Below are 27634 nucleotides of genomic sequence, written 5' to 3'. Positions count from 1 at the left end.
CATCTTACAATAATAACACAAAAACTGCATTAGTCCCGCAGGGGGGACTGTACATACAGTAGTTGCACTGAACTAAACATAAACACCCACACACACACACATCAGGAGAAAGAAAACTATCCAGAACCAATTACCCCAATAAATAGTAAACAGTCTCATCTTGTGGATACGTCCTGAACCAGGGGCTCTCTGGCTTGTCCGAGGGCAGTCTGCTGCTGATGCAGTTCTTCTGTACTGGCAGGGCTATGCCTGAAGTGCCCGACTATTTTACGGCACTTTGCCAGGGCGGTGTCAAAGCTGTTGTCCTCAAGGCAGGCTGTGATGGTTCTTAGGAGCATATGTGCAGCACATGGGATGTGATCGAAAGACAGCTGACGTGCCGCTGCGACCATGTTTCTTGCACTATCGGTTCCTATCGTTGTCACTTTATTTTCTATCTCCCATTCCTTTGTTACAGCATCAAACTGCTCGGCACATGCATCGGCATAATGGCGGGTCACAGTTTTGCTCACAGTTAATGCAAAAGACTTTAGTTTCCACCCTCTATCGATTAGGTGTGCGGTGACTCCCAGGTAGTTGTGATTGCTTATTGATGTCCAATGATCGCCTGTTAAGGCGACATAGGACGCCTCTGCCAACAACTTCTCTTTTGCAGTCCTCTCATCACTGTACAATTGGTGAATTCTTTTCATCACCGTAGTTCTCGACGGTAGCTGGAAATTCGGGTCAGATGACGCCATCTGAAATGCCTCCTTTAGGCCCTCATCTTCCACAATTGAAATTGGCTTGCAGTCAGCAGCAACCCACTTTGCGATTGAGTTTGTCAGTTTTTCTGTCGTGGCTTTGCTCACTCATTTTCCTAACTCAGCAAGCGTGGATTGGCGGAGTGAGCTCATGGTAGCGCTAGCATCACTAGCAGCAACTTTAACAGTGGAACTTGCCCGGACATGTTTAGCGTTTAAATGATAAGTCAGGCTGGAGCTGCTTCGGTGATACGAAAATTCCTTTTTACACAAGCTACAAATCACTGCGTTCTTGTTAACAGTCCCGTCTTTGTTTTTTTTATAAATAAACTTGCCGTTCAAAGGGCCAAGTAGACTCTCCTGGCTTTCCTGTGTCCCATCCATGTTTGTTGTCACTGCTTTGAACTAGTGGCGGAGGGAGGAAGGAAAGGGAGGAAATTTTGTGTACTAGAACATACAGGAGGAATTTTGACAACAGTTTTGGAATAGCCAATAGCAGAACTTTGATGTCAACAGGCGTCTGCTTACCTTTTATTGGGCGCCCAAGTTGTCAAAAAGTCCTTTGTATGTCCGTTGTTTGTTCAAATGTACATCTGTTGTTCAGTTCTCCTTCTCCATCCCGGGTTTCGGCACCAAATTGTTGGAAATGAGCCTATTCTACAATTAAACAAACCAACAGAATATGTGTAAGGCTATTTCCGCCCAGTTCTTTTGATGGAGTAGTCAGGAGACTTCTTCTTAAAATCAAAAGTATTTATTACAGCAAAATTGAATGTGCGATACAGAGCTCTGGGCCTGAATCCTCTGTCCCTAACCAACAACAAGTGTTCAGTCAGTTCGGATGGAATCAGACTGCTAACTGTTCCTGACCCAGTCTTCTTATATTATACAGTGTGTATAGCTATCTATCTAGGCTGGCCGCTCTCCTCTGTCACAGCTGATGTTTTGTCATTATCGCTCACATAGGAATGACTTCACCGCTGCAAAGCAAGATTAGAGACTGCACACACAACAAGCTCATGTTCTTTACTGATTATGGCTTATGTCAAAAACTATCTGTACCTTTATTATCAAAAACTGTCTGTACTTTGATTATCAATCACTTTATGTCTTGATCATCCTTGCATTCAATCACATGAGTAATAAGTAGAATAAAGCATAAGCTCCTTCTTATTGATTCTGGACTTTTCTTCTTTGTTTCATTCCAATCACACCGTGGTAATGATGCTCTTGACCTTCCTATTCCTCAGAACCAATATAACTCTTTAATATGCACACTTAGCAAATTATATAACACACCATTTCCCACAATTTACAGAATTTTAAATTTTGCTCTTGCATTGCTAATTCTGTTAGTCCCATTCAACCAGCAGGAGCTCATAGTGACAAATATTTTCCTGTCATTAAATGTAGAAATAAAGCATTGATGGGTAAAAACAAGTAACACCAGAAATGAAAGCTATAATGTATGATAAAAGACAGTTTGAAAACTCTTAATTGTCAAAGAAAATGACTCTCACAGGTCAGAAACTTAAATCCGATTGATAGAAATGATACACAAATGGAGGTTTTATGCATTTTCTATTTCCCCCATACGAAAGAAAAGGCTTTCAAGATGAGGAGAAATGAGATGGTCTAAACATAAGAACCATACTATATTTGATGATTAGGACGAAACCTATATTTGTACGAAAGGGTGGCACAGACTGATGGTTTGATATATTATTCAACCACCCAACTTGGATCATAATTCACTAGGTTTACTCTTAACTGTAACACACACACAAAAAAACTTCCATTATTTTCATCAAATTAATGATAAACTCTCAGTTTGTGTTCATCTGAGTCAATCTGCACTATTTCCATGACGACCTGAGTTGCACAGAGTAATTTAGCAGAAAGTGAAACCAAAAGCCAGAAGCAAAAAGTGACAGGCCTGATTTGTCAAGTATAATGATGAGAGCATTTTTCTGATTTGATACACAGTCGTTCGACAAAATATTCCCAAATGAAAACCTTCAACATTTAATTTAACATTTGAGTCACGCTAAACAACAAAATTTGTATGATTTTCATTGACACTACAAGAAATAAGGCCTCTGTGTATTCTATATGTGTGTTTCATTCAGTGTTTGATGTTGAGTTTGGTCAATGAAAGTTTTTTTTATTGGACAATTCACACAAATTAGTGCAATTTAAAGCCTGTTTTGGACCTTCATGGGATACGGTTTGGGAGTCATAGAGATCCCAAAGATGAGAGTATAATCAGGTTCTCCTGCATCCTCAGGCCAGATGAACTTGAACTTCCTCAACAGAGTCACCATGATGAGGAAGAGCTCCATACGAGCCAGACCCTCTCCGAGACACATCCGAGGACCTGAGGAATAAAAAGCACCTCAGTGTCATCTATAGCAGTTTGATTTGACTCACTCTATCTATGTCTGTCATTCCCAGTGTGATACAGTTTTTATGCTGTTGTACCTGCAGAGAAAGGCATGAAGGCATCTGGTTTGACAAACTCTCCCTGGTCATTGAGAAAGTTCTCAGGATTGAATTCATGAGGGTATTTCCACTGTCCCTCCTCATTCAGCACTGAGCTCATGTTCTGGATGATCATCGTACCCTTAGGAGAAAATGAACCAGAGGAACCCAGCTCATAAAGGACTGTCTTCAGTTTGTTTCCAAAACCTATTTAACTATTTGTGCCATACCTTTGGAATGAAATATCCCATGAGTTCTGAGTCTTTTGTCGTACAATGGAAGATGCTGAGTGGAAGAGTGTTGGCAATCCTCTGCGACTCATGGACCACAGCCTGGCAACAAAAACAACTCAGGCTCAGAAACACAAATCAGTACAGCTGCAGGAGGCAGCAGTATGTTTACAAACAGGAAACAAGACCATAATATATTGTATTTAAAGACAGTGATAACAATGGATGTCCACATCCACAGATTATCTGAAAGATTTTAGAATCTCCTACATTGTGTCATGCTTTCACATCTTGATCAGAAATAAATTATTCGGAGAAATCTGTCATATGATATCCACTACAGTACCTGCACATACGGCATCTGGTGCCTGTCGTCAAAACAGGCCCGATCCTTCCCTTCCAACACCCGGTCTATTTCCTGCTGACATCGTTCTAAGAAGGCAAGATAATATCAGACATTGTATTCCAGATGTAATGTTTAAATTTCAACACAGAGATGGGAACAAAACATGACAAAGTCTGGGAAAAATGGAATCTTAAGATATATAGAGGCCTCAAATCATTTGCATAAACAAAAGTAAAACAAATCAGCAAAAATGTCTACTTTCCTTTTAAGTTCCTAGTAAGGTGCATGGTAACTTAAGTGCATGGTTTTAATGGGTTTCATATTGAAAGACAGTTGTGGAACTACAATGTCAGAAACAGAGAAGTAATACCTCATATGTACATGTGCAGGTTTACCTTGTATGTGTGGGTGGTTCATAAGGTAAAGGAAAGCAGTAAGCAGGGTGTTGGAGGTCGTGTCACTCCCAGCAAACAGAAGTTCTGTACCAGTAAATATTAGCTTCTCCTCTGAAAATGAAGAATCCTCTGCTGTCTAAAAACAGGAGAGTGATCTTTGTAAGTTAAATGCAAGTAAGGTGAAACTGTTTGTCTACCATACTGATGAACACTATGGGAGGTGCAAAGAGTCAGCTTGTGACCACAATAAGAATACGATAAAAATGTGATCTCCTTAATTCAAACACAACCAATGTATATTACCACAATATACCATCCAGTTAAAACTTAGTTCTAGATAGTGAGTTGACTGGTTTCACACACCTTATCCATTTCATCCAGGTAGCAGTCAAGAAAGTCTCGAGGCTCTCCAGGGACTCTGGTCTTTTTGTGCTCATTCAACAAACAACGTACAAGTTCAGAAGAACGCTAAAAAACACAAGTCACCATTTATAATTTGCATCATTTGCTTTCAGTTTATCTTTATTATATATGCATTTCTAATCAGTGTGGTTTTTACCTAAGCATTCTTCACAGATGTAAAGTATGAAGGATATGTGGGTGTGTGAGTAATCATTCTTAAAGCTACCTCAGTATCCTTCAAAGGCTTGTTTTGTGTTTTCACTGACACAGTCAATACAGTGTTTATCTTTGTAGTATATGCAGAGTAGTTTTTGTCATGCCCTCCACCTCTGGCCTCCTACTGCCTGCGCCCATCCCAAAACAATCCTGGTCCCACATTGCTGTGAATTTTGGAAATTGGTCCCCCAATTTTTTGGGCCCTGTGTTTTAGAACATGTACTGAATCCCAGCATGGCCTGCCAGAGGATGCCGACTACTATGAGGTTCCATCGAACGTTCCATGTTTCTTGGGTCAAGCCCATGAAAGAGAGTCCACTTAAAAGCCAGACGCAGACCATTGCTTAACTTTGGACCTTTGAACAACCTCAGTCAGTTCACTGATCCTTGTTCCGTCTAGCTTCTTGTGTTTACCTTGTGCTAACTTCTGTTCTTCGTGCTCTAGTTCTGGATCCTCCACCTGCTGATAAATCCCTCACCTGGATTCTCTACCTGTTCTCCACTGTCAGTATGGAATTTCCCGGTTCCCCACCTGATAACCACCACCAGCTCCAGCACCTGTTTCACCTCTGACATACGCCATGACACACACCACCTCTGCCTGCCTCATCCTTCTCCACTTCCCCTCACAACTGTAGTTGGCTAAGTTCCCCGCTCACTCTCAGAGACCAGCTGCAGTTTAGCTGTGTAGATCTGTAGTTGTATTTCTTAGTGAGTACTTCATTCTGATGTCCTGTTCCACAGTTTTGGCATCTAGTAATATTTCCAGTAATTAGTATATTCTATGGTAACTTTTCTAGTTTGGTTATGGTTGGGCTCACACAATTGGCTGGAGTGCTTGGCTGGACGTCTGACGTTACGGTGAGGGTATTGCGTAATTTCCTGTTTTAGCGTGTTGTTAGCATGGCTTCTGCCTCTTCCTCTCTCTCCTGCTCAGTGTGCCACATGTTTAGTTATTCCTCTGCCTCCTTTAGTGATAACGATATGTGTAATAAGTGCAGCCTTTTTGTAGCTCTGGAGGCGAGGCTCTCCGAATTGGAATCGCGGCTCCGCACCATGGAAAATAACCCGCTAGCAGCTAGCGCGCTAGCAGCTAGCCAGGCCCCCTTAGCTGGTGCGGACTGCAATAGCTTAGCTGCGAGTGTAGCATCTGTTAGCCGTCCCTTAGCAGCTCCCGAGCAGCCGGGAAGCCAGGGTGGCTGGGTGACAGTTCGTAGGAAAAATAGTCCTAAACTCAAGCCCGCTGTCCCGGCCCACCACAAACCGCTTCATGTTTCTAATCGTTTTTCCCTGCTCAGCGACACACCCGCTGAGAAACCAACTCTGATCATTGGCAGCTCCATAGTCAGAAACGTGAAGCTAGCAACACCAGCGACCGTAGTTAAATGCCTCCCAGGGGCCAGAGCGGGTGACATAGAAGCAAATTTGAAAGTGCTGGCTAAAGATAATCGCAAATATAGTAAGATTATTATACACGTCGGCGGTAACGACACCCGGTTACGCCAATCGGAGGTCACCAAAATTAGCGTAGCATCGGTGTGCACTTTTGCCAAAACCATGTCGGACTCCGTAGTTTTCTCTGAACCCTTGCCTGATCTGACCAGCGATGACATATTTAGCCGCATGTCGTAGTTTCGCCTCTGGTTGTCTATGTGGTGTCCATCAAACGACGTGGGCTTTATAGATAAGTGGAGCTCTTTTTGGGGAAAACCTGGTCTGATTAGGAGAGACGGCATCCATCCCACTTTGGCTGGTGCAGCTCTCATTTCTAGGAATATGGCTGATTTTATTAGTACTCCTAAAGCATGACAACCCAGAGTTAAGACCAGGATGCAGAGCTGTAGTCTTACACACCTCTCTGCAGTTTCCTCACAGCTGTCACCCTCCAGTAATTCAGTTAGCTTTATTGAGACTGTGTCTGTCCCCCGACCACCAAAATTCAATAAATTAAACAATCAAAAATATACAAAAGAAATAGTAACCATAAAAATTTAATAAAAATTAATACCACTATTTCAACAGAGCAAAGAAACAGGACAATTAAATGTGGTCTGTTAAATATTAGATCTCTCTCGTCTAAATCTCTGCTAGTAAATGAGTTGATAACTGATCACCAGATTGATTTGTTCTGTTTGACTGAAACCTGGTGGCAGCAGGAAGAATTTGTTAGCCTAAACGAATCAACTCCCCCTAGTCATATTAACTGTCATATTCCTCGAATCACAGGCCGAGGAGGAGGAGTAGCAGCAATCTACCATTCTAGTTTAAAATTGAACCAGAGACCAAAACCTGATTACAGCTCATTGGAAAATCTCACTCTAAGTCTCTCTCATCTAAATTTGAAAGCTCAGAAACCAGTTTTATTTGTCGTTATATATCGTCCTCCTGCTCCTTATTCTGAGTTTTTATCTCAATTCTCAGACTTTTTATCTGATTTAGTGCTCAGTTCAGACAAAGTTATTATTGCGGGTGACTTTAACATTCATGTTGACATAGACAGCGACAGCCTTACAACAGCTTTTAATTCAATATTAGACTCAATTGGGTTTTCTCAACATGTAAATAAACCAACTCATAGTTTTAATCACACTCTTGACCTTGTCCTGACTTATGGCATAGAAATTGAAGAGTTAACAGTATTTCCCCAGAACCCTCTTCTTTCTGACCATTTTATGATAACATTTCAATTTAAAGTAAAGGATTGCATAGTAGCTGAGAACAAATATCATTACAGTAGATGTTTATCTGACAATTCAGTAACTAAATTTAAGGAAATAATACCCTCTCTGTTTACTTCAGCAACATTTACTGAAAAATCAGAAGGCAAATATTATAATTTTATCCCCACAGAAGTGAATTATTATGTTAATAATGCTTCAGCCTCACTGCGTACAACTCTTGATAGTGTTGCACCTGTAAAAAAGAAAGTTATATCTCAGAGAAGATTTGCTCCTTGGTATAATTCCCAGCTGCGGACTTTAAAGCAGGCATCCCGAAAGCTGGAAAGAAAGTGGTATTCCACTAATTCAGAGGAAGTGTATGCGGCTTGGAAAAATAGTCTCGTATTCTATAAAAAAAGCTCTTCGTAATGCCAGGACAACTTATTATTCATCTATAGAGGAGAACAAGAACAACTTTAGGTTTCTCTTTAGCACTGTAGCCAGGCTGACAAAGAGTCAGAGCTCTGTTGAACCTTGTATTCCTTTCGCTTTAACCAGTAACGACTTCATGAGCTTCTTTACACATAAAATAGTTCTGATTAGAGATAAAATTAATCTGGCCCTTCCTACAAATGTCACAGATGCTTTTGAATTGGCTGTTAGACCTGATGAATCTTTAGAATTCTTCACTCCTATATGTCTCTCTGAACTAATTTCAACAGTTTCTACATCCAAACCATCAACATGTCTTTTAGATCCTATCCCAACTAGACTCTTCAAGGAGATTTTACCTTTAATTAATTCTTCAATGTTAGATCTGATTAATCTCTCTCTAGTAACAGGCTATGTACCACAGGCTTTTAAGGTTGCTGTCATCAAACCTTTGCTTAAAAAGCCCACTTTAGATCCAGATGTGTTAGCTAACTATAGACCAATATCCAACCTACCATTTCTCTCTAAAATTCTGGAAAGAACAGTTGCAAATCAATTATGTGAACACTTACAAAGGAATAATTTGTTTGAAATGTTTCAGTCAGGCTTCAGAGTGCATCATACACACGTGGACAAAATTGTTGGTACCCCTCAGTTAAAGAAGGAAAAACCCACAATTCTCACTGAAATCACTTGAAACTCACAAAAGTAACAATAAATTAAAATTTATTGAAAATTAAATAATCAAAAACAGCCATTACTTTTGAATTGTTGATTAACATAATTATTTAAAAAAACAAACTAATGAAACAGGCCTGGACAAAAATGATGGTACCTCTATAAAAGATTGAAAACTATTTGACCAGAGTGACATGATTAACTCAGGTGTGTCATTTAATTGACATCACAGGTGTTTCCAAACTCATAATCAGTCAGTCTGCCTATTTAAAGGGAGACAAGTAGTCACCCTGCTGTTTGGTGAAAAGGTGTGTACCACACTGAACATGGACAACAGAAAGCGAAGGAGAGAATTGTCCCAGGACATCCGAAAAAAAATTATAGACAAACATCTTAAAGGTAAAGGCTATAAGACCATCTCTAAACAGCTTGAAGTTCCTGTGACAACAGTGGCTCATATTATTCAGAAGTTCAAGACCCACGGGACAGTAGCCAACCTCCCTGGACGTGGCCGCAAGAGGAAAATTGATGACAAATTGAAGAGACGGATCGTTGGAATTGTATCCAAAGAGCCCAGAGCAACCTCCAAAGAAATTAAAGGTGAACTCCAAGGCCAAGGTACATCAGTGTCAGATCGCACCATTCGTCGTTGTTTGAGCCAAAGTGGACTTCATGGGAGACGACCAAGGAGGACACCACTGCTGAAAAAAACTCATAAAAAAGCCAGACTGGAATTTGCAAAAATGCATGTTGACAAGCCACAAAGCTTCTGGGAGAATGTCCTTCGGACAGATGAGACCAAACTGGAGCTTTTTGGTAAGGCACATCAACTCTATGTTCATAGACTCAAAAACCAAGCATACGAAGAAAAGAACACTGTCCCTACGGTGAAACATGGAGGAGGCTCAGTAATGTTTTGGGGCTGCTTTGCTGCATCTGGCACAGGGTGTCTTGAAAGTGTGCAAGGTACGATGAAATCTGAAGACTATCAAGGCATTCTGGAGAGAAATGTGCTGCCTAGTGTCAGAAAGCTTGGTCTCAGTCGCAGGTCATGGGTCTTCCAACAGGACAACCATCCAAAACACACAGCCAAAAACACCCAAGAATGGCTGAGAGAAAAGCGTTGGACTATTCTAAAGTGGCCTTCTATGAGCCCAGATCTGAATCCCATTGAACATATGTGGAAGGAGCTGAAACATGCCATTTGGAGAAGACACCCATCAAACCTGAGACAACTGGAGCTGTTTGCTCATGAGGAGTGGGCCAAAATACCTGTTGACAGCTGCAGAACGCTCATTGACAAATACAGAAATCGTTTAATTGCAGTGATTGCCTCAAAAGGTTGTGCAACAAAATATTAAGTTATGGGTACCATCATTTTTGTCCAGCCCTATTTCATTAGTTTGTTTTTTTAAATAATTATGTTAATCAACAATTCAAAAGTGATGGCTGATTTTGATTATTTAATTTTCAATAAATTTTAATTTATTGTTACTTTTGTGAGTTTCAAGTGATTTCAGTGAGAATTGTGGGTTTTTCCTTCTTTAACTGAGGGGTACCAACAATTTTGTCCACGTGTGTAGCACAGAAACAGCTCTGGTGAAAGTTACTAATGACCTTCTCATAGCATCAGATAATGGACTAGTCTCTGTACTTGTTTTGTTAGATCTTAGTGCAGCGTTTGACACAATCAACCACAATATTTTATTACAGCGTCTAGAACATTTAATTGGCATTAAAGGGACAGCACTGGACTGGTTTAAATCCTACTTATCAGATAGGTTCCAGTTTGTGCATGTCAACAATAACTCTTCTGAGCATACTAAAGTTAATCAAGGAGTTCCTGAGGGTTCTGTCTTAGGACCGATACTTTTCACATTATACATGCCTCCTTTAGGCAATATTATAAGGAAGCATTGTATTAATTTCCATTGTTATGCAGATGACACACAATTGTATTTATCTATGAAGCCAGATGAAACTGATCAGTTAGCTAGACTGCAAGATTGTCTTCAGGACATTAAAACCTGGATGATTTTTAACTTCCTACTGCTAAATTCAGACAAAACCAAAGTCATTGTATTTGGCCCCAAACATCTTAGAAACTCGCTTTCAAAGCAAATAGTTACTCTGGATGGCATCACATTGGCCTCCAGTACTACTGTGAGGAATCTTGGAGTTATTTTTGACCAGGACATGTCCTTTAACACACACATAAAGCAAGTCTGTAGGACTTCCTTTTTTCACCTGCGTAATATTGTAAAAATCAGGAACATCCTGTCTCAGAATGATGCAGAAAAACTAGTTCATGCTTTTGTTACTTCCAGGCTTGACTATTGCAATTCCTTATTATTGGGTTGTCCAAATAGCTCTCTGAAACATTTACAGATGATCCAAAACGCTGCTGCGAGAGTACTGACAGGAGTTAGCAAAAAACTTTCCGCTATCTTAAACTGCAGGATTCCTCTATCTCCAAGTCTGTGTTTACTCGGCGACTTAACAACAACGGACCTACCACGCAAACAATCTCAATCCTTACTTGTAGCCCTCGCCATTGCCAAAAAAACAATCCTTGTTAACTGGAAAAATAAGCAATCTCTGAACATTAATCTCTGGTTGAAGCTCCTAATAAATCACATTTCAATGGAGAAAATCTCTGCTTCAAATAAAAATCAGTTGTTAAATTTTATACAAACATGGTCACTGTATGTTAACTCCCTTAACTTAAACCTGGTAACCTGACTCTGCCTGTTAGCGAGAACCACCACATCACCCCAATATATGTTGCTGCTTATGTATGTTGGCATTGTGTAACTAATGATTGTCTTCAGTTAGGAACCCAGTTGCTGTCAGCAGGATCGAGCGGGCCGCATCGACGACAACTTACAGTCAACAACTCCCCAGGATCCTCTGTCTATATGCATGAATGGCTAGCTTGGTGTTACTGCGTGCTTGGCTAATCTTCCAGGTGCTGTCCCCTGTGGCTCGATGTGGTTGGCCTTGTTCCCCGGGCGGCGCTCGGTTTGGGCGGACGCCAGGTCGCCTCGGGGGCCGGGGGTCGTGGGGGGCTGGTGGCGTCCTGCGGGGTGGCTGCTTCTGTGAGGGGGCATGGTGGGCGGTTCGGCTCGGTCGGGTGCCTGGTTTGGGCGCCCGCCGGGTCGCCATCTGCGACTAAAAATGTCGTGGGTGGCGGCCCGGCGGTCGTCTGGGTCTGGCGCCCGGTCGGGCTGGGTCGCCTGTCGTGTTCTCTTCATGGGGGTGGCCGCTTTGTGTGGTGTCGTTGGCCTCCCGTGGTTCCCTTGGCGTTTGCGGTGGCCTGGCGGCCGTCTGGATCGGGCGCTGCCCCCCGGGTCTCTGCTGGGTCGCAATGCGTCTCGGTGCCCGCGGCGGGTGCTGTGCGGGGGTGTTGCCCGGGGGCGCGGGGCGGCGCTGTTCCGGCATGGCCTGTTGCTCTTCGGCTAGCGGTTGCGGTTCCGGCCTGGTGGGTCTCTGGGTGCCCCGTGGTACCCTCTCCTCTCCCCCTCCTCCTCCTTGCCTTTTTCCCCCCTCGCCTCCCTCCTCCCGTCTTCCTCCGCCTCCTTGTCCCCTCTCCCTCGCCCCCTCCCTCCTCCCTCCCCCTCGTCTTCCCGCTCTGCTGCCTGTCCTCTCCTTTCTTGTCGTCTCCTCCTCCCCCTCCTTCTCCTGCCTTCCGCCCTCCCCCTGGGGGGTGGGGCGGGGGATGGGTGTGGGATGGGAGGGCGGGTGTGGGATAGGGTGGGGGGGCTTGGGGGGCTGAGGGTGAGGAGGGTAGGGGGAGGGGGACCGGGTGCGGTGCGCAGGGGCGTTCTGGCCTGGCCTGCGCCGTCTGCCCGCTGGGGCGCCGGGGCTGGGGGGGGTGGGGGGTTGGGGATTGGGGTGGGGGGTGTTGGGGGTGGGTTGGGGGTGGGCGGCATGGTGGGGTAGGGGGGGTGGCGTGGGGGGGTGGCGGGGGATGGGACGGTGGGGGGGTGCGGGGTTTGGGGTCTGGGGGCGGGGGGGGTCGGGTTGCGGGGGAGGATGGGGGGGCGGGTGGTCGTGGGGGAAGTGGGGCTGTGGGCCGGTGGGGCGCCGTGGGGGTCCGCTATGGCCCGTTCTGCTGCGCGGGCCTTGGGGCTCTGGCTGTGTCGGGGGGGGGGTCGCTCCGGGTTCCTGGGCTGGGTCTCCGCTTGGTGGCTCCTGCGGGGGGGCTGGGTGGACCTCCTTGGGCTGGAGGGGACAGCTCCCTCCTTTTGGTGGAGGTTTTCATGCATGCCAGACCCACCACACCGGCACCTACCAAAACTCAATAGAGTGTGTTCCTCCGGTTGCTGAGTCAGTGGAGGTTGCTGGGTTAGTGTTTGTGGATCTCACTCTGCTCTATCTGTCCTTCTTGTGGCCTCCTGACATCTTTATGATTGATCCAGTTGGGACTTTGTCGTATCTGGTGTTTGTGAAGGGTTTTAGATTTGTAAATGGTTTTAAGGTGTGAATTAAAGAGTACAAACAAATAAAATGCACCTTTTCTCTTAGAACACTGTTTATGCCTCACCTTTCTGTCTGTCCTGTGTTTGTTTTATGTTTCACTTGGGTGTGCACAGCCCTCAATGGCATAATGTAGGAAACCGCTTGAAATAAACATGATAGGTTAATTTGCCATGAGGGCCGGTGATGGTCACAGTCACAAAGAAGAAAAAAATTGCACATGAAGCTTAAGCAATGGCACCATGAGTGGTTGGTGTCATTTTTGAGCGGACTTGCAGACAAAAAAAAGGAAAAGGAAAAAGAAAAAAAAAAAAAAAAAGCAAAAGAGATCATATTTCCCCTATACTTGCTTCTCTTCAATGGCTTCCTGTTAAATCCAGAATAGAATTTAAAATCCTTCTTCTGACATATAAAGGTCTTAATAACCAATCTGCCTCAAGTCATGCTGCTATAGGCCTATAGGCTGCTGGGGGACTTCTCTTGATGCACTGAGCCCTTCTCTATCTACCTTTACGTTTAATATGTATACCGTTATTGCATTACATTCATTCTGTTTGCCCCTGTGTTATTTCTCCGAGTGTCCCTGGTCCCAGAGCTGGATGCTTCAGATCTGTGGTCGATGTTCCACCAACTGGTCCAGTCTCCACCATGTCCACTGTGGGATGCTGCTGCTGACCTTCCTCCAGCCCTCCGCTTCCAGCTCCCTTTTTCCACCAGTCAACTCTGCATCGCCTTCACTATACTTATTATGCTAACTTACATACTGTTTGAATTTTACTGCTAGCTATATATGGAGTATGTTCAATGTCAGAGCCGTACATCATAAGAGTAAACTATGAGTCAGTTTTCAATGTCAGCTTATACTTTGTTTGAGTCACATATCTTGTCATAGATGTATCCAAATGTGTGTTGTGTTTTCCTTGCTTTCCCACCCCTCCCTCTTCTCCCATCCCTCCCCCTTGCCCTCCTCTGTCCTTTTCAACCCGCCCGGCCAGCAGGCAGATGGGTCCCCCTATATAGAGCCAGGTTTTGCTCGAGGTTTTTTCCCTGTTAAAAGGGTGTTTTCCTTGCCACTGTCGCCTTTGGGCTTGCTCTGGGGGTCAGGCATATGGGTTCTGTAAAGCGTCTTGAGACAATTTGATTGTAATTGACGCTATATAAATAAAATTGAATTGAATTGAATTGAATTATACCTAGTCCTGGTTAGTTATTCTTCCTTCTTTATCTTAGACTAGGAGTTTCTGTATTAGTTTTTCCCCAACAGTCCCATAGGGGTCACCCTTAGTTTCAATAGCAGCAATTGCATTTCAGTTTTGCGGTTTATGAGGAATACTTCCTATTGTAGTTTTTCTTGTGTTTTTTGAAATAAATTATGTTTTACTCCTGTCTGCTGTGTCTCTGTTGTTCTGCGCTTGAGTCTCTGTACCAGTAATGAAACAGTTTTTACCTTGACACTCTCGAAGGCCTTGTTGAAGGGCAGCGGCAACTTACGAATAAAGGGAAGTGTGTCATACAGCTGTAAAGAAAGATAAACCATTAGTTTATTTCAATCTAAATCTGTAAATTATTATTACTGGCATGAATTGTTTTGAGCAGATGGTTTAATTATCAATTATTTGAGCCTGTCCTCAAACAAAAAACGACCACATAGGTCGTCTGTACATGCCCGTATTACGATGAGTGTTACGTTTTGACGTTATGCGACCTCTGGCGGTTGAGTAAATATCGACACTCCGGTGTCGCAGGTGAAATGTCACCATGAACAAACTTTTATCTAACACTATCCCTATCCCTAACCCTAACCATAACCCTAAACCCGTGTTGGGAAAGTGAGGAAAAAGCTGTTTCACGAATTAAATCCTGCAATGCGTTCATTTTCCCCGTAGGGGCGCTAACGTAAATACGCTCTCATGGGTTGTATTCCGGTGCACATTACATATGACCTGTGTGTTCATATGAATTGGAGAACTTGTTGATTATTTTATTTGAATGAGATGAGTGAAGACATAAAAGCATACCTTGTGATCACTCTTAGGAAGGTAATTGTCGAGAAAAAAAGCTCTGAGGTAAGTTGCCATGCTGTTAAAGAGGGCTTCAGAATCTTTGGCTGAGATGGCTCAACTGAGAAATACCATGGCACAAAAACAACAACCGCCACTGTAGTAGCATGTGTGTTGAAGAATACAATAATACATGACAGTCTCCATAAAAGTACTGCTTAGTCCCAGAAGCAGCTTCTCTGCACTTAGGCTAAGTCTGCCACTTTGGACTAGATGAAACTTTGTGTCTGCATTAATGATATCCACATGATAATTCATCATGTACTATAATAAGGTTGATATTTGGAGTTTTATGTGAACTGTCTCAACGACTGGATCAAGAGTGAATCAATATAACAGTAAACAGATAATCCACAATTCAGGACAAAATAACTGATTCATTCCAACTTCTATAACAACAACATAGCAACAACATAGCAACAATTCCAGTGTGGATCCAGGAAATTGTGGTTCATCAGTCCATCAGTCTACCACTGTGGTCCAACTGGAATTTCCTGACAAATATCTGCTATAAAATGCCATCAAATTTCACACAAATGTCCATTGTGCTTAAAAGATGACCAGCAGGTCAAAAGAGTAATTTGTAGGAATTGTTCATGGCCAAAATCCCACTTACCCTAGCGATTCTCAAACCCATAAACTTGACTTTTTGTTCAGTGATAGTTATCAAGTATTAACATGCTAACATGAGAAACTATGGTCGTGATCATGATAAATAGCTTATTTTACCTACAAAACATAGCATGGCACAAATCAGCCTTACAGAAACTGGCTGTAGACTTTTGGTCCGATTTGTTACTTCAGAAACATGCTTTGACTCACCATTGCCCACGTTCTATTGGCGGTCTTTGCAATCTCTGTGGCGGACTGAATAATTGTTGTGATGAACTCATCGTCATACTCAAAGCGTGTACCAAAAACAACTTGGCAGATGACGTTGAAAGTCACATTATGAAACATAACTTGAGGACAAAGAGACTTGCCTGTGAAAGACACAACACAAACTAATTTACGACACAGCATTGTACAAGAAAACAGAACATCATTACAGAATCAATCAGGGGCGGCTGGTCAATAGAGGGCGCTAGGGCGCTGCCCCCTCTGTCTCACATCATGTAGAGTCACAGCCCTTCCTTTAATAAAACGTTTTTAAAATTACATTTACATGTATATCCTATGTTTTTAAACAAGCAAAATGGATAATAGAGCCTGTAGAGAGTTACTAAAATGTATAATTTGTTATAAAAAGTCAGATTAGAAACGTCCGACGTTGTCTATAATTACTAATAGTGGACATGTATCCGGCCGGGGTGCACTCATCTTTCCCCATTGACTCTTGTTATAACTTTGACATGCGCAGTTCGTTCCTCTTCAATACAAAAGATAGGAGACAGCGGGGCACAGGCTGACCGGATACAGACCACAACAAAGAGCGATCGCCAGGTAATGTGGAGGTTTTCGTTCACTTCTCATCTCTAGTATGTTGTGGGACACTCATTGAGACTATCTGAGCCGGTCAGTGTGGAGCAAAAAGCACTTTAGGGTGGACTTTGATGTGGGGGGGCCAGCTGCCCCTTGCTTTTCGCTAGCCGAGCTGCTAGCTGAGCTGCTAAGCTGCCTGACTAGCTAAATACTGGAGCTATGTCGAAAATTCATTTCTCCATCACTCACATGTATGAAATTACATATGGAAACAGATCCCAGGTTGAAAAAAAAACGAAGTTCCCCTTTAAGTGCGCCCCCCAAGAGAAAAATTCACCAGTCACCACTGGAATCAATACACTGCTTTCCACTGCAGGAACATCTGTGCGTGTAGCAATGGCAAGATCTACCTTGTAAAACTTAATTTTGGGCTGTTGTCAAGGAACAAAAAGTATATATTTCGGCAAAGATACTTCTAAACAGTTTCGAATAACTACTTTGTGGGGCTTGGCACAAACTAAGTTTGATGAAGACAGTTCTGATTAGATGACAACCAGCCACACTTTTTCTGCACTCTCAGTGTTTTCGTTGTGCAGCAGCCTTCTCCTCTTCAAAATTGTAAAGAAAAACATTTTTAAAAACTGACATAAGAGAAAAAGATTTCTTGCTCGTAGAAGTGGAGTTTACGCCAAGTATCTACTGTTGGTCCTTGGTTTGGCACATCACACTTATACCTGTTAGATCCTACAGTGCAATGTCAACAAATTGAGTAAATGTGTTGATCACATGACTGTTCCTGTCAACATACCTGCCACCACACACTTGTCCCGAATTCCTATAACCGAAAGTTTCCTGTTACCACAATATTGAATTGTATGAACCCACAGATGTCATACCGATGCTTTTATCCAGTGTTTTAATGGTGTGTTGAATCTCATCATGAATTCTCTCCTCCATCGACTTCTTCCCAAGACCAAAGTTCCTCAAAGTCATCAGTGCAAAGCGGCGATGCTCCCTCCAGCTAGTGCCATAATCTGCAAAAAGCACTCCTGCAACAGGTGTAGCAAAACAAAAAGCTCATGTAATGTAAGGTTGTCCTTTCTTCTTTATTACTGAAGCTTCACGAAAGTTTAATTTCTTTTCAGTTCTTTGAAATATGCATTTTGGCTGCTGTGGATGCATCAATGTAAAAAGATTGAGATCAGTGACTTCATAGTGACTGTGTATTTTAACTTACACTTTGAAACAGAAATAAAGAATAGTCATGTGTCGTGGTAATCTAGTATGCCCTCCTGTGCTGTTGTTAATGTCTTAACCTCAATCATGATCTTCTTTTGGAAAACAAAATAAAGTGCTTTGGGGTTTACCTAATTTCCAGCATCACAACATTCATGGTTTTGATGGGCCTACATGTACACTCAAGTTTGTTCTTTCTCATAGTTTTTCCTCCATTTGTTTCATGTTTACTTTGAGATTCTTTTTCCTCAAGTGTAAGTTGTCTTTTTTTTTTTAACTTCCTTTACCATTAAAACAGCCTCTGGCTTTTCCTTTGTGTGCATTTCATTTACAGAGTTAACAATGACAAAACATTTTTATCGACACTATGACCATTGTCTTGATCAAGTTGTACTGGTCACGATGTAATTCTTGAATAAAATAAAAGGACAGAAGCATGCTGGTACCTCGAGAAACGTAATCAGACATCATCTCTTTTATGAAAAATATCTACCTTTTACGCTGAACACATCATTAAGAAATGTGTCTTGAGGTCGTCCAGCAAATTCAGCAGCCTTGATCACCATAGCCTCCTTCATAGCCTTCACCCCATTGATGACTACGTTTGGTTTAAGACCGAGGAACAGACTGTAGACATCTCCATACGACTTCCTCAGCTGAACAGGAACATAATGGAGTCATGTTTAAAATACACGTGACATCTTCAGATATTTTTAAGGAGTTTAGTTCTTTTTACCTGAAGGGAACATAACAAATATAGACTCAGCAGAGAACCCTTAAAAGCCATTTCAAATATAGGAAACATTATGATATCAAAACAAAAAATATTCAGAAAGACTAACAACAAGAAAAGTCAGTCAAAACAGTACAATGGGTTAAAACAGCAAGTTGTAAATGAAAGGGCAATTACTGTTAACTACAGAATTTAAAGTGTTGATCATACCTTTTATGTAATGCTGTTTCAGTCATAAAACTCTTGTCTATGAAGACATAAATGGTCACATCGTGTCTAAAGATCTAAAGAATTACTATTCAAGCAGTATAAGCACTGTGGATCTCTTGCTTTGGTTCATGGAGAAAAAAGCTGACTTGAAAGTTGTCCAGAAGATGATCATTAGCATACTTCACTAGGAGTCACAGAAGGTCAAATGCTGAAAAGACTGGAAGAGTTGCTCTACACAAGACAATGGACTGTGGTGCACACCTGGCTTTGAAGCATAATATGGTAATACAACTGGAAGGGAAACATTTGATAGGAAAAGTACCAAATGTTCCCATCCATCTCCCTCTCTACCCCTCTACCTCTTCTGTCTCTCTCAACCCGCTGGCCACTAGGCAGATGGGTCTCCCCACATAAAGAGCTGGGTTCTGCTCAAGGTTTTTTCCCTGTTAAAAGGGTGTTTTTCTTGTCACTGTCGCCTTCGGGCTTGCTCCGGGGGTTCAGGCATATAGGTTCTGTAAAGCACCTTGACACAATTTGACCTGTAATTAGCATTATATAAATAAAATTGAATTGAATTGAGGAAAAGGTGCACAAGCAACAGCGATGACCGCAGCCTCGTGAGGATTGTCAAGAAAAGTCCATTCAAGAACTTGGGCGAGCTTCACAAGGACTGAGGCTGATGTCACTTCATCCAGAGCCATAATGTAGAGACATCCTCAAGAGAGAACCTACAACTATCATAACTCTAATTTCAAGACAACTCAAATCAGAGACAATGTCAGAAGATTTTACCTGGACTGAGCAGAAAAAGAACTGAACTGTTGCTCAGTGGTCCAAAGTCTTCCTTTCAGATAAAAGTACATTTTTCATTGCATTTAGAAATCAATGTCTTGGATCTAGAGAGAGAGTGGAGAGTAAACGCAACAGAATCCGAAGTGTTCAAAGTCCAGTGTTAAGTTTCTGAAGTCTATGATGATTTGTCGAGTAATGTCATCTGCTAGCATTGGTCCACTGTGTTTTCTGAAGTTCAAGGTCAACCCAACATCTACAAGAACATTTTAGAGCACTCCAGGCTTGCATCTGCTGACAAGTTTTATGGAGAGGCAAATTTCCTCTTCAAGCAGGACTTAACATCTTGATCCCAGAATTTATTTAGAATTAAATAAAAAAATGTGTTTTTGCTTTCCAGCTGATGCTAAAATAAGTGGAGATTCTTAATGTATTGATTACACATAAAACATAGATACATAGATACATAATAATAAAAACAGATATATAATAATTAGGTCCCACTCGGACCGGTCCTACAAGAAACCAGTTTTTGCTAAAGTTTCCGAAGTACGTATTGAATATGCACAAACCGGCATTGGTGGAATGGATATGTTGTAGGAAATATGAATTATGAACTCGTTATGAAATGGGGCACCACTCTACAAATGTAGAGAAATAAAATAACTGATCATGGATTAATTCAGTTAAACAGTCTGCTATCTGAATGTCGGAATTCTAAGAAATAGTGACCCAGTCTGTACACACAGAAATGCCAGAGACGGTAATTTTGGTCTAAATGAAGTACATTTATTGATTAATATAATAACGAAACCGTGATTAATACGGTAATAAGTATAATGGGTGTTTGTGTGTGAGATAATAGGTGTGTGTGTGTGTGTGTGTGTGTGTGTGTGTGTGTGTGTGTGTGTGTGTGTGTGTGTGTGTTGATAATAGGTGTGCGTGTGTGTGTGTGTATGTGTGTGTGTGTTAATTATTCAGATTTGCATTTCTAACTCGGATTATGGACAGAGTAATCAGACCGCTGAAGGTATGACGAGATGATTAATAATTTGGAAAATAAACGACTGATAAGTGACTAAACAGAGTTATTAAAAGGAAGATTTTGGAAGCTATTTAAGGAAGATCTCAAGCTATTTTAAGACGTCAACCCAATAATTCAGACCACACCAATGCGTTTGCTGGCTTACTTTGTTGGAGAATGGCTGCTCAGAGGTTCGGCTGGGACAACGTTGCCTTGAATGGAACTTAACTTCAACTTCTTGGTGGATTCCCGAGTCGTGAAGTCTGTCGCTATGGCAATGTCTTGGCGTCCTGCCATCTTATAGCTGTTGAGTGCTGTTGGCTTCGTTCGGCTCAGCTGGGTGGATCTCAGCAGATGGTGGAGAGAACGCAGGAACCATTCGTCCTTCTCTGGGGTTGACTTGACCGAAAAATAGCTTGATAAACAAAAACAAAACCGCAGGCTCTTGGTCTGTCTCGGTCGACCGGCAGGTTTGGCTGGAGAACAGATGAATAAAAGAGCCGCTAAAAAAACTGTCGGAGCAGTGAAACGGGATCGAATTAGTTCTTGATCAAAAAATCGTTGGCAAACAAAAATGGAGTTCTGTTTGTTCAGGTAGTGAGCGAAGAGGTCTATTCTTTGATTAAAAGAAAAAATGATTAAGAAATCGCAGCTATCAGAGGCCTGCTCTGGTGCTGGTGTAGACTTAGAATAAAGAAAAGAAGAAAGAAGGCGCCAAGAAAACAAAAGAATCGCTCGATGTAGTTTCTGGAAGTGAGTTAGGATAGAAGAGAGGTAAGAGCGTAAAATGGCTGGTTTTAAGGATTTTCTCTGAGAAGGGGCGTGGAAGTGTCGGCTGAGGCGCGCATTCCTTTGAATCTGAGTTGCCTCCCACTTTGGGCTTAGAGGAGAGATGAGGCCAAATCAATTGTGGATTAAAAATATTAAAACGCGAAAAAGAATGAACTGTTTACTCTTGCCATGATCCTTAGAATATATTTTAACCGATCAAAGATAAAATAAAACTGATTATAAAAGCTAATCTAAGAATATGTGAGTTCTAGTTTCTATTTATATGTTCGTGTGCATTCTACTGGCTATTATATGTATCACAGTGAAAACAGATTAATATGACATACATATTGTGAACAATAGAACAGTTTTCCATGGCTTGGTAACCTGAATAAAGCAAAGTTTTAGGGTTAATACAGTGAAATCCTTGATAGTGTCATGGCATTCCGGTGTCAAAAGGTGGCACTGTTGAGCTGTGGATGAAAAAGTGAGTTAACTATATATCTTGTATTTCCTGAAATACCGAAGCTAGAAAAACGGGAGTTGATTCAAAATGCATGTTGACATCTCACTATATCTTTGGTAAACACAGAATCACCAAATACATTTCAGAAATATGAGTTTAAGAAATTCTGTGACTGGACAAAGGAGAAAGTCTATGCCAGCCTCTCAGAGGTGAGAGCAGGTCAATAAAATATTTACGACTCTTGTTATCTGATGGCAGACAGGGAGAGGAGCAGAGGTCTAGCTGAGAGGGCACTTAGTTCATCAAAGCATTTTCCAGAGTTGCAAACAACAGTTCAGTTCCTTAAGAAGGTGTGAAAGTTCTGTCTCCAATTCCCAGTTCTCTGCAAAAAGTCTGTATGTGAAGTTAGAAATACACGAAAGCATACATGTCCCAATTTAATACAGAAATAGTGATAGTCTGCAAAAAGGGTCTCTTAAGCAATGTCAGAGGCCGTCATAAACATGAATCTTGGATGTCTCTGGCGGAAGGTACAGGGCTCTCTCTGGCCATAAAAAGGCACTTTGGGAGAGAGAGTTTGATCTTATCTGTGAGATGGGATTTCCTGAGGAATGTTTTGGCCACTTAACATGGATGTCTGCCGACAATGTTATCTCGTCTGCAGTCTGACCGAAACTGGTATGTTGTGAATTCGCAACAATGGGCATCAAGGGGTTAACAATCCTGGTCAAAGTGTCAAAATTGCTACCAAATGATTTATTGACTATGATTTTACAGTGCTTGATTGGCCAGCCAACTCACCTGACCTCAGCCCGATATTGGGGATTGTCAAGATAAAGGTAAAAAATCCTTGGCCCAAAAATGACGAGCTGAAGACCACTATCAAAACAACCATGAAACCAGGGCCAGCTGTCAGACACAGCTTGTGGTATGTGATCATGCAGATAATTGTGATTTTCTTGCCCTGCACTGAGATAACTTGAAAGATTTCAGCCTTCTTTTCATGACTTCTGAGTTACATTTGATATAATGAACAGCGATGTCTCTTATGACAAATTACACTTCTAAATTATTGTATCTGTAGAGGACATTGCTGTTTACAATAGCATTTTTGAATGCACTGAGCACCACAAAGCTGTCCCCTTTCGCCCACATAATGTTTAACTCTTGCAAAAAATGTTCTCATATAGTTTGGCCCAATTTTCCTAATCAAAAATTCATCATATCAGATATTTTATTGCCTGCAATTCCTCTCTAGTGCCTGTTTGTGCTGTCAGTCTTCACGACTTTCAGTCAGTATCACAGTATCCGTGTCCATCTCCTGATTCCTCTTCCACACCCTTGCATCAACAGCTGCCATCCCTCACTCAGCTCACACCACTCCCAGCTCCACAGCTGCACACACTACCTCACATTTGAGGCACTCAGCTGCCTCCTTTTTTTCACACTAGCGGCAACACTCATTGTAGCAGGGGCGGCGGAAGAGGGCGTCGGCGTTCCCATGTTGTGTACCAGGTCTGTGCACCACAGTGAAATTGTACACCTGTAGCTCCTCAATCCACCGTGCCAGCTGACCTTCTGACTCCCAAAAAGATATTAGCCACTGTAGAGCAAAGTGATCAGTCCTTACAGTGAAATGGAAGCCCCTGAGGTTGTACCTGAAGTGTTTGATGGCACTGACTACAGCCAGCAGTTCTCGTCTGGTGACACAGTAGCGACGTTCAGCTTTGTTAAAAGTCCTGCTGTAAAAGGCCACCACTCTTTCTCCCTCTGCAGTCACCTGGGCCAGCACAGCACCTGACCCCACACTGCTGGCATCCGTGTCGAGGAGAAAAGGCAGATTAGGGTCCGGTGGGGAGAGAATTGGTGCTCCCACAAGAGCCTTCTGCAGTGAGGTAAACGCTGAGTCACACTCCTCTGTCCATGAAAACACCACCCCTTTTTGCAGCAAGCGAAACAGGGGCACAGCAACACAGGAGAAGCCCCTTACAAACTTCCTGTAGTAGGAGGACAGACCGAGGAAACTTTTAAGATCCTGTACAGACCTGGGGGTGGGCCAGTTTTTTACAGCTTGCACTTTCTCTTCCATGGTGCCCATGCCACCCTCCCCCAGCCTGTGTCCGAGAAATGTCACTTCACGCCTCAGGAAGCAGCACTTCTGGGGGTGTAGTTTCAGTCCTGCTGCTGCAACCCTCCCCAGAACACACCTGAGAGACCCCAGGGCTGACTCGAAGGAGTCCCCATGGATGAGGATGTTGTCCAAGTACACAACACATTCACGGCGGGGTATGCCAGCCAGCACTCTGTCCATTAGTCTCTCAAATTTAGTGGGGGCATTACACAGTCCAAAGGGAAGGACCTTGAACTGCCACAGACCCCCACCAGCGATGAAGGCTGTTTTTGGTCTGGCCTCCAGGGACTGGGGGAACTGCCAATATCCGCTTCGCAGGTCCAGAGAGGAGAACCAGGAAGAGCCAGCCACGACGTCCAGGGTCTCATCGATTCGAGGAAAGGGGTAGGGGTCCTTTTTTGTCACCTTGTTGAGGGGTTGAAAGTCCACACAGAAGCGAAAGTCCTCCTTTTGCTTTTTAGGAACCTTAACAACCGGGGAGGCCCATGAGCTGATGGAGGGCTCAATCAGTCCGGCCTGTTACATTCCCACCAAGGCTTTGTCCGCAGCTGCCTGTCTGGCTAATGGAAGGCGCCGTGGCCTCATTATAATAGGTTGTGCATCTCCAGTGTCAATGTTGTGCTCGATGAGATCCATCCGACCAACATCATTCTCTGACAATGAAAAGCAGTCCTTGAACTGCAGTAAAAGCGGCAGCAGCACATCCTGTTCAGTGGGAGTTAGTCCATCACAGTTCTTTTGCCATGCTTTGCCATGCAGCCAGAACTCTCTCATCCTCATCAGGCTGAGTAGCAGGCCTCATCTGTGGCTGAGGGTTGGTGACAGCTGGTGTGGCCTGGGGTATGGATGGCATCCCCTTGGGTTTGTAGGAGTCGGCCGTGTTGGTTGCAGTCCCTGCTGTCTGTGTTGTTATGGTGTGTGTAACCAGACAGCCTGGCTGGGGCGGCCGTCTACACATCTGAACAAAATGTCCATTAGGAAAGGAAAGAGTCCCTGTCCCCGTGTCAGTAACACAGTCCATAGCCCTAAGGATGTCCAGCCCCAGGATACAATCATCGAGGTTTGCCACCCACACTGGACAGTGAACAGTCTTTTTCCCCACTCTCAGAGTCACTAACGTCTCTCCCACCATCAGAGCTCCTTCCCCGGTCACGCCCTGCAGTTTCACCATGGTGGGAATAATGGCTGCTTTATTTACCACTATCTCAGGTTTTACCAGGGTAGCTGAGGAGCCTGTGTCCACTAGCGCATAACAGTCTGTCCCCACGATAGTCACAGGGGCGTACCAGCAGTCACCAACCCAGGTTCTGCCCAGCACAACAACACGTTCCAGCTGGCCGTCCAACCCACCTCCTTGTCGGACGCTTCCACTTGGCTTACATGCTGTAGTGCATCATCATCTGAGGGTCGGGACACAGAAGTTGGGGTCCGTGGTGTCCCGGTTACACGTTCCCTATCCCGTTTCCCTGGTTCTTTGAGATGTGTGGGCATTGACGCACTAGGTGGCTAGGCTGCCCGCATCCCCAGCAGACCCTTGGGCGACGCCGCGGAGACTGCTCCTCTCTTAGTGTGACGGCGTGCACAAGCTGTGTAAGTTTCTCCACCCAGGCAGGCTCCGCTTCCTTCGGTTCAACTCCAACCGCAGCTCTCACCTTTAAAATGTCCTCGTGTCCAGCCTCCTTTGTCCCGCAGCAGAGCATCTCTCTCTCTCTGTAGCTAGCTCCAAAGCCTCCTGTAGTGACTTGGGATGAGCTAGTAACGTCTGGACACGCAGGTCAGCTGGCTGGAGGGCCTGGAGAAGGTAGTCAGTTCACCTTGGATGGCAGGAGGCATGTGAGAGTATGTGCGGTGAACCAGTCCCTCGATGTCGTTATCCAAGTCTCTCAGCAGCTCCTCTGGACGACGTTGTTGGCTGCACAGTTCGGAGCGGAGCAGGCTAGTTGCTGAACATAGTCCAAAGCGCCTCTTTAAAGCTTTTACTAACGCATCATAGTCACTTCTATCATTGGGGCTCAGTAGCAGCAGGCTGGTTAGAGCATCCCCTGTGAGGCACATGGCGAGTTGGAGGGCTTTTTCTGCCATCAACCACCTCCCGGCCTGGGCCAGCAGCTTGAACTGAGCATGAAAAGCCTCCCAGTTAGCCTTGCCATCATACCTGGGCGTTTTCATGGTCGGTGGAGGAGTCTCTCGGGACGGCTCGCTCTTTTGGTTCATGCCCGCCATCCACGTGGCTGTTTCCCGCGTGTAGCATCTCCGCTGTTAGCCTGAGCAGAGCGGCCGAAGCCGGCCCCTGCCGCCAGTCTCTTTGCCATCTCTCTCACCCGTTCTTTGTGGCCGTCCATGGCCCAGCCCGCCGTGGCGGAGTCATGGAGCTGTTCCTCTGTGATCTCTTCCTCCTCCTCCCGTTTAATCTTCAGACCGGCCCCCAGCAGCATCTTTCTCAACGTGCAGCTCCTAGCAGGTCTGTTAGCTGCAGCCAGCCCTTAGTGGTACCGAAGCAACATTAGTATCTGTATTCTTTACTTCTGACACCAAATGTAGCATCAGGAAAGGAGAAACTGAAGAGTTCTTATGCCAACTGTTTATTACAACCTTAACTCGGTTACTGTGGGCCGTAACCACGCCAAACACAACAATCCTCTAAGCACTGAATGAATGCGTCTCTCTCGCGAACCAGTGGCAGCAACAACAACTACACCAACCTCAGTCATTTCCAGCCCATAACCAAATTTCAGCTCCCAGAAAAGTTCTTGTTAATTCCAGTTGCCTCAATTCTGACAAGTTAAATTCACTCACGCAATAGTGAATGCATTTTTAGTGAAAGTGAGAGCACTATTAGACAGCTGTGAGTGTTATGTTTAGCTGCTATTAACATCACAGAAAGGGCAAAAGACATGGTTTATTTGTCTTGTTTGAACAGAATCCGACACACACACACACACACACACACACACGCGCACACACACACACACACACACACGTCAAAGCATTAACAGAAGCTAATGTTTACTCTGTTGATTCCAGCTGTTTCTAGAGGTTTTTCACTTTTTTTTTATTCTGATGAGTTTATGCTGACTTTGACAATTATTCTTCAGTGGATTTGAGCTGTGTTTTAATATGTTAATACTATGTATTTAATGTATTCTTGTTTTCAGGTTTAGCACAACGAAAAGTCAGTAAAACATTACTATAGGTATGTTGAAAGTAATGAAGATGTCATAAAATTATTGCTAACTACAATGCAGATTGATTGTAAATATGCTCCATAGATAAACTTGATTTGATTTGGCCTATCTTAATAATGGAGGGCAGAAGAGTCCACTGTTCCTGACCTGCCATGGTGCTTGGATACACTCCAAGAACACAAGTAGTTAGCTTAATACCAACAATATATGATGCAATTGCATAAAAAGAACAGGAGTTACTGAATAACCCATGCTCGTGTCAGTGTCCACTGCAGAGATTATTTAATAATTACAGCAATTTAAGGCATTTTAAGAGCAACATCAATCATTGCACCATTTCCCTTACTTTCTCCAAGTCGTCCAAGGGGTTCTGCAGGTTTAGGTACAAAGTGTTCCCCAGGATGGGCAGGACAGGGGGTCCTGGTGGAAAGTTCTTGGGCCTCCTGGGCCTCAGTTGAAGGATGATGAAACAAATGCATAGCCCCAGCAGGACAAGTGAAAGATACATGGCAGCACAGATCTGACTGAACTGAAGAGAGTGACTG

The 27634-nt window shown here is 43.5% G+C and overlaps 1 protein-coding gene across 1 annotated transcript; it reads right to left on the bottom strand.

The window, feature by feature from the left end:
- Window positions 1–1475: 1475 nt before the first annotated feature.
- On the bottom strand, window positions 1476–27634 carry LOC110972311 (cytochrome P450 2F2-like). Its single transcript, XM_051951695.1, has 11 exons — window positions 27436–27634; window positions 18274–18436; window positions 17441–17593; window positions 15945–16105; window positions 14510–14578; window positions 4559–4663; window positions 4196–4331; window positions 3801–3886; window positions 3455–3556; window positions 3225–3366; window positions 1476–3120 (listed from the first exon to the last, which is right to left on the bottom strand). Exons 1-11 carry the CDS (start codon window positions 27595–27597, stop codon window positions 2939–2941), a joined length of 1461 nt encoding a protein of 486 aa, XP_051807655.1. The 5' UTR covers window positions 27598–27634; the 3' UTR covers window positions 1476–2938.

The sequence above is a fragment of the Acanthochromis polyacanthus genome, chromosome 8, assembly GCF_021347895.1.
Source record: "Acanthochromis polyacanthus isolate Apoly-LR-REF ecotype Palm Island chromosome 8, KAUST_Apoly_ChrSc, whole genome shotgun sequence".
Classification (NCBI taxonomy): Eukaryota; Metazoa; Chordata; class Actinopteri; family Pomacentridae; genus Acanthochromis; species Acanthochromis polyacanthus.
Note: the sequence above shows the minus strand (reverse complement) of the source record. Positions and strands in the feature narration are given on the sequence as shown.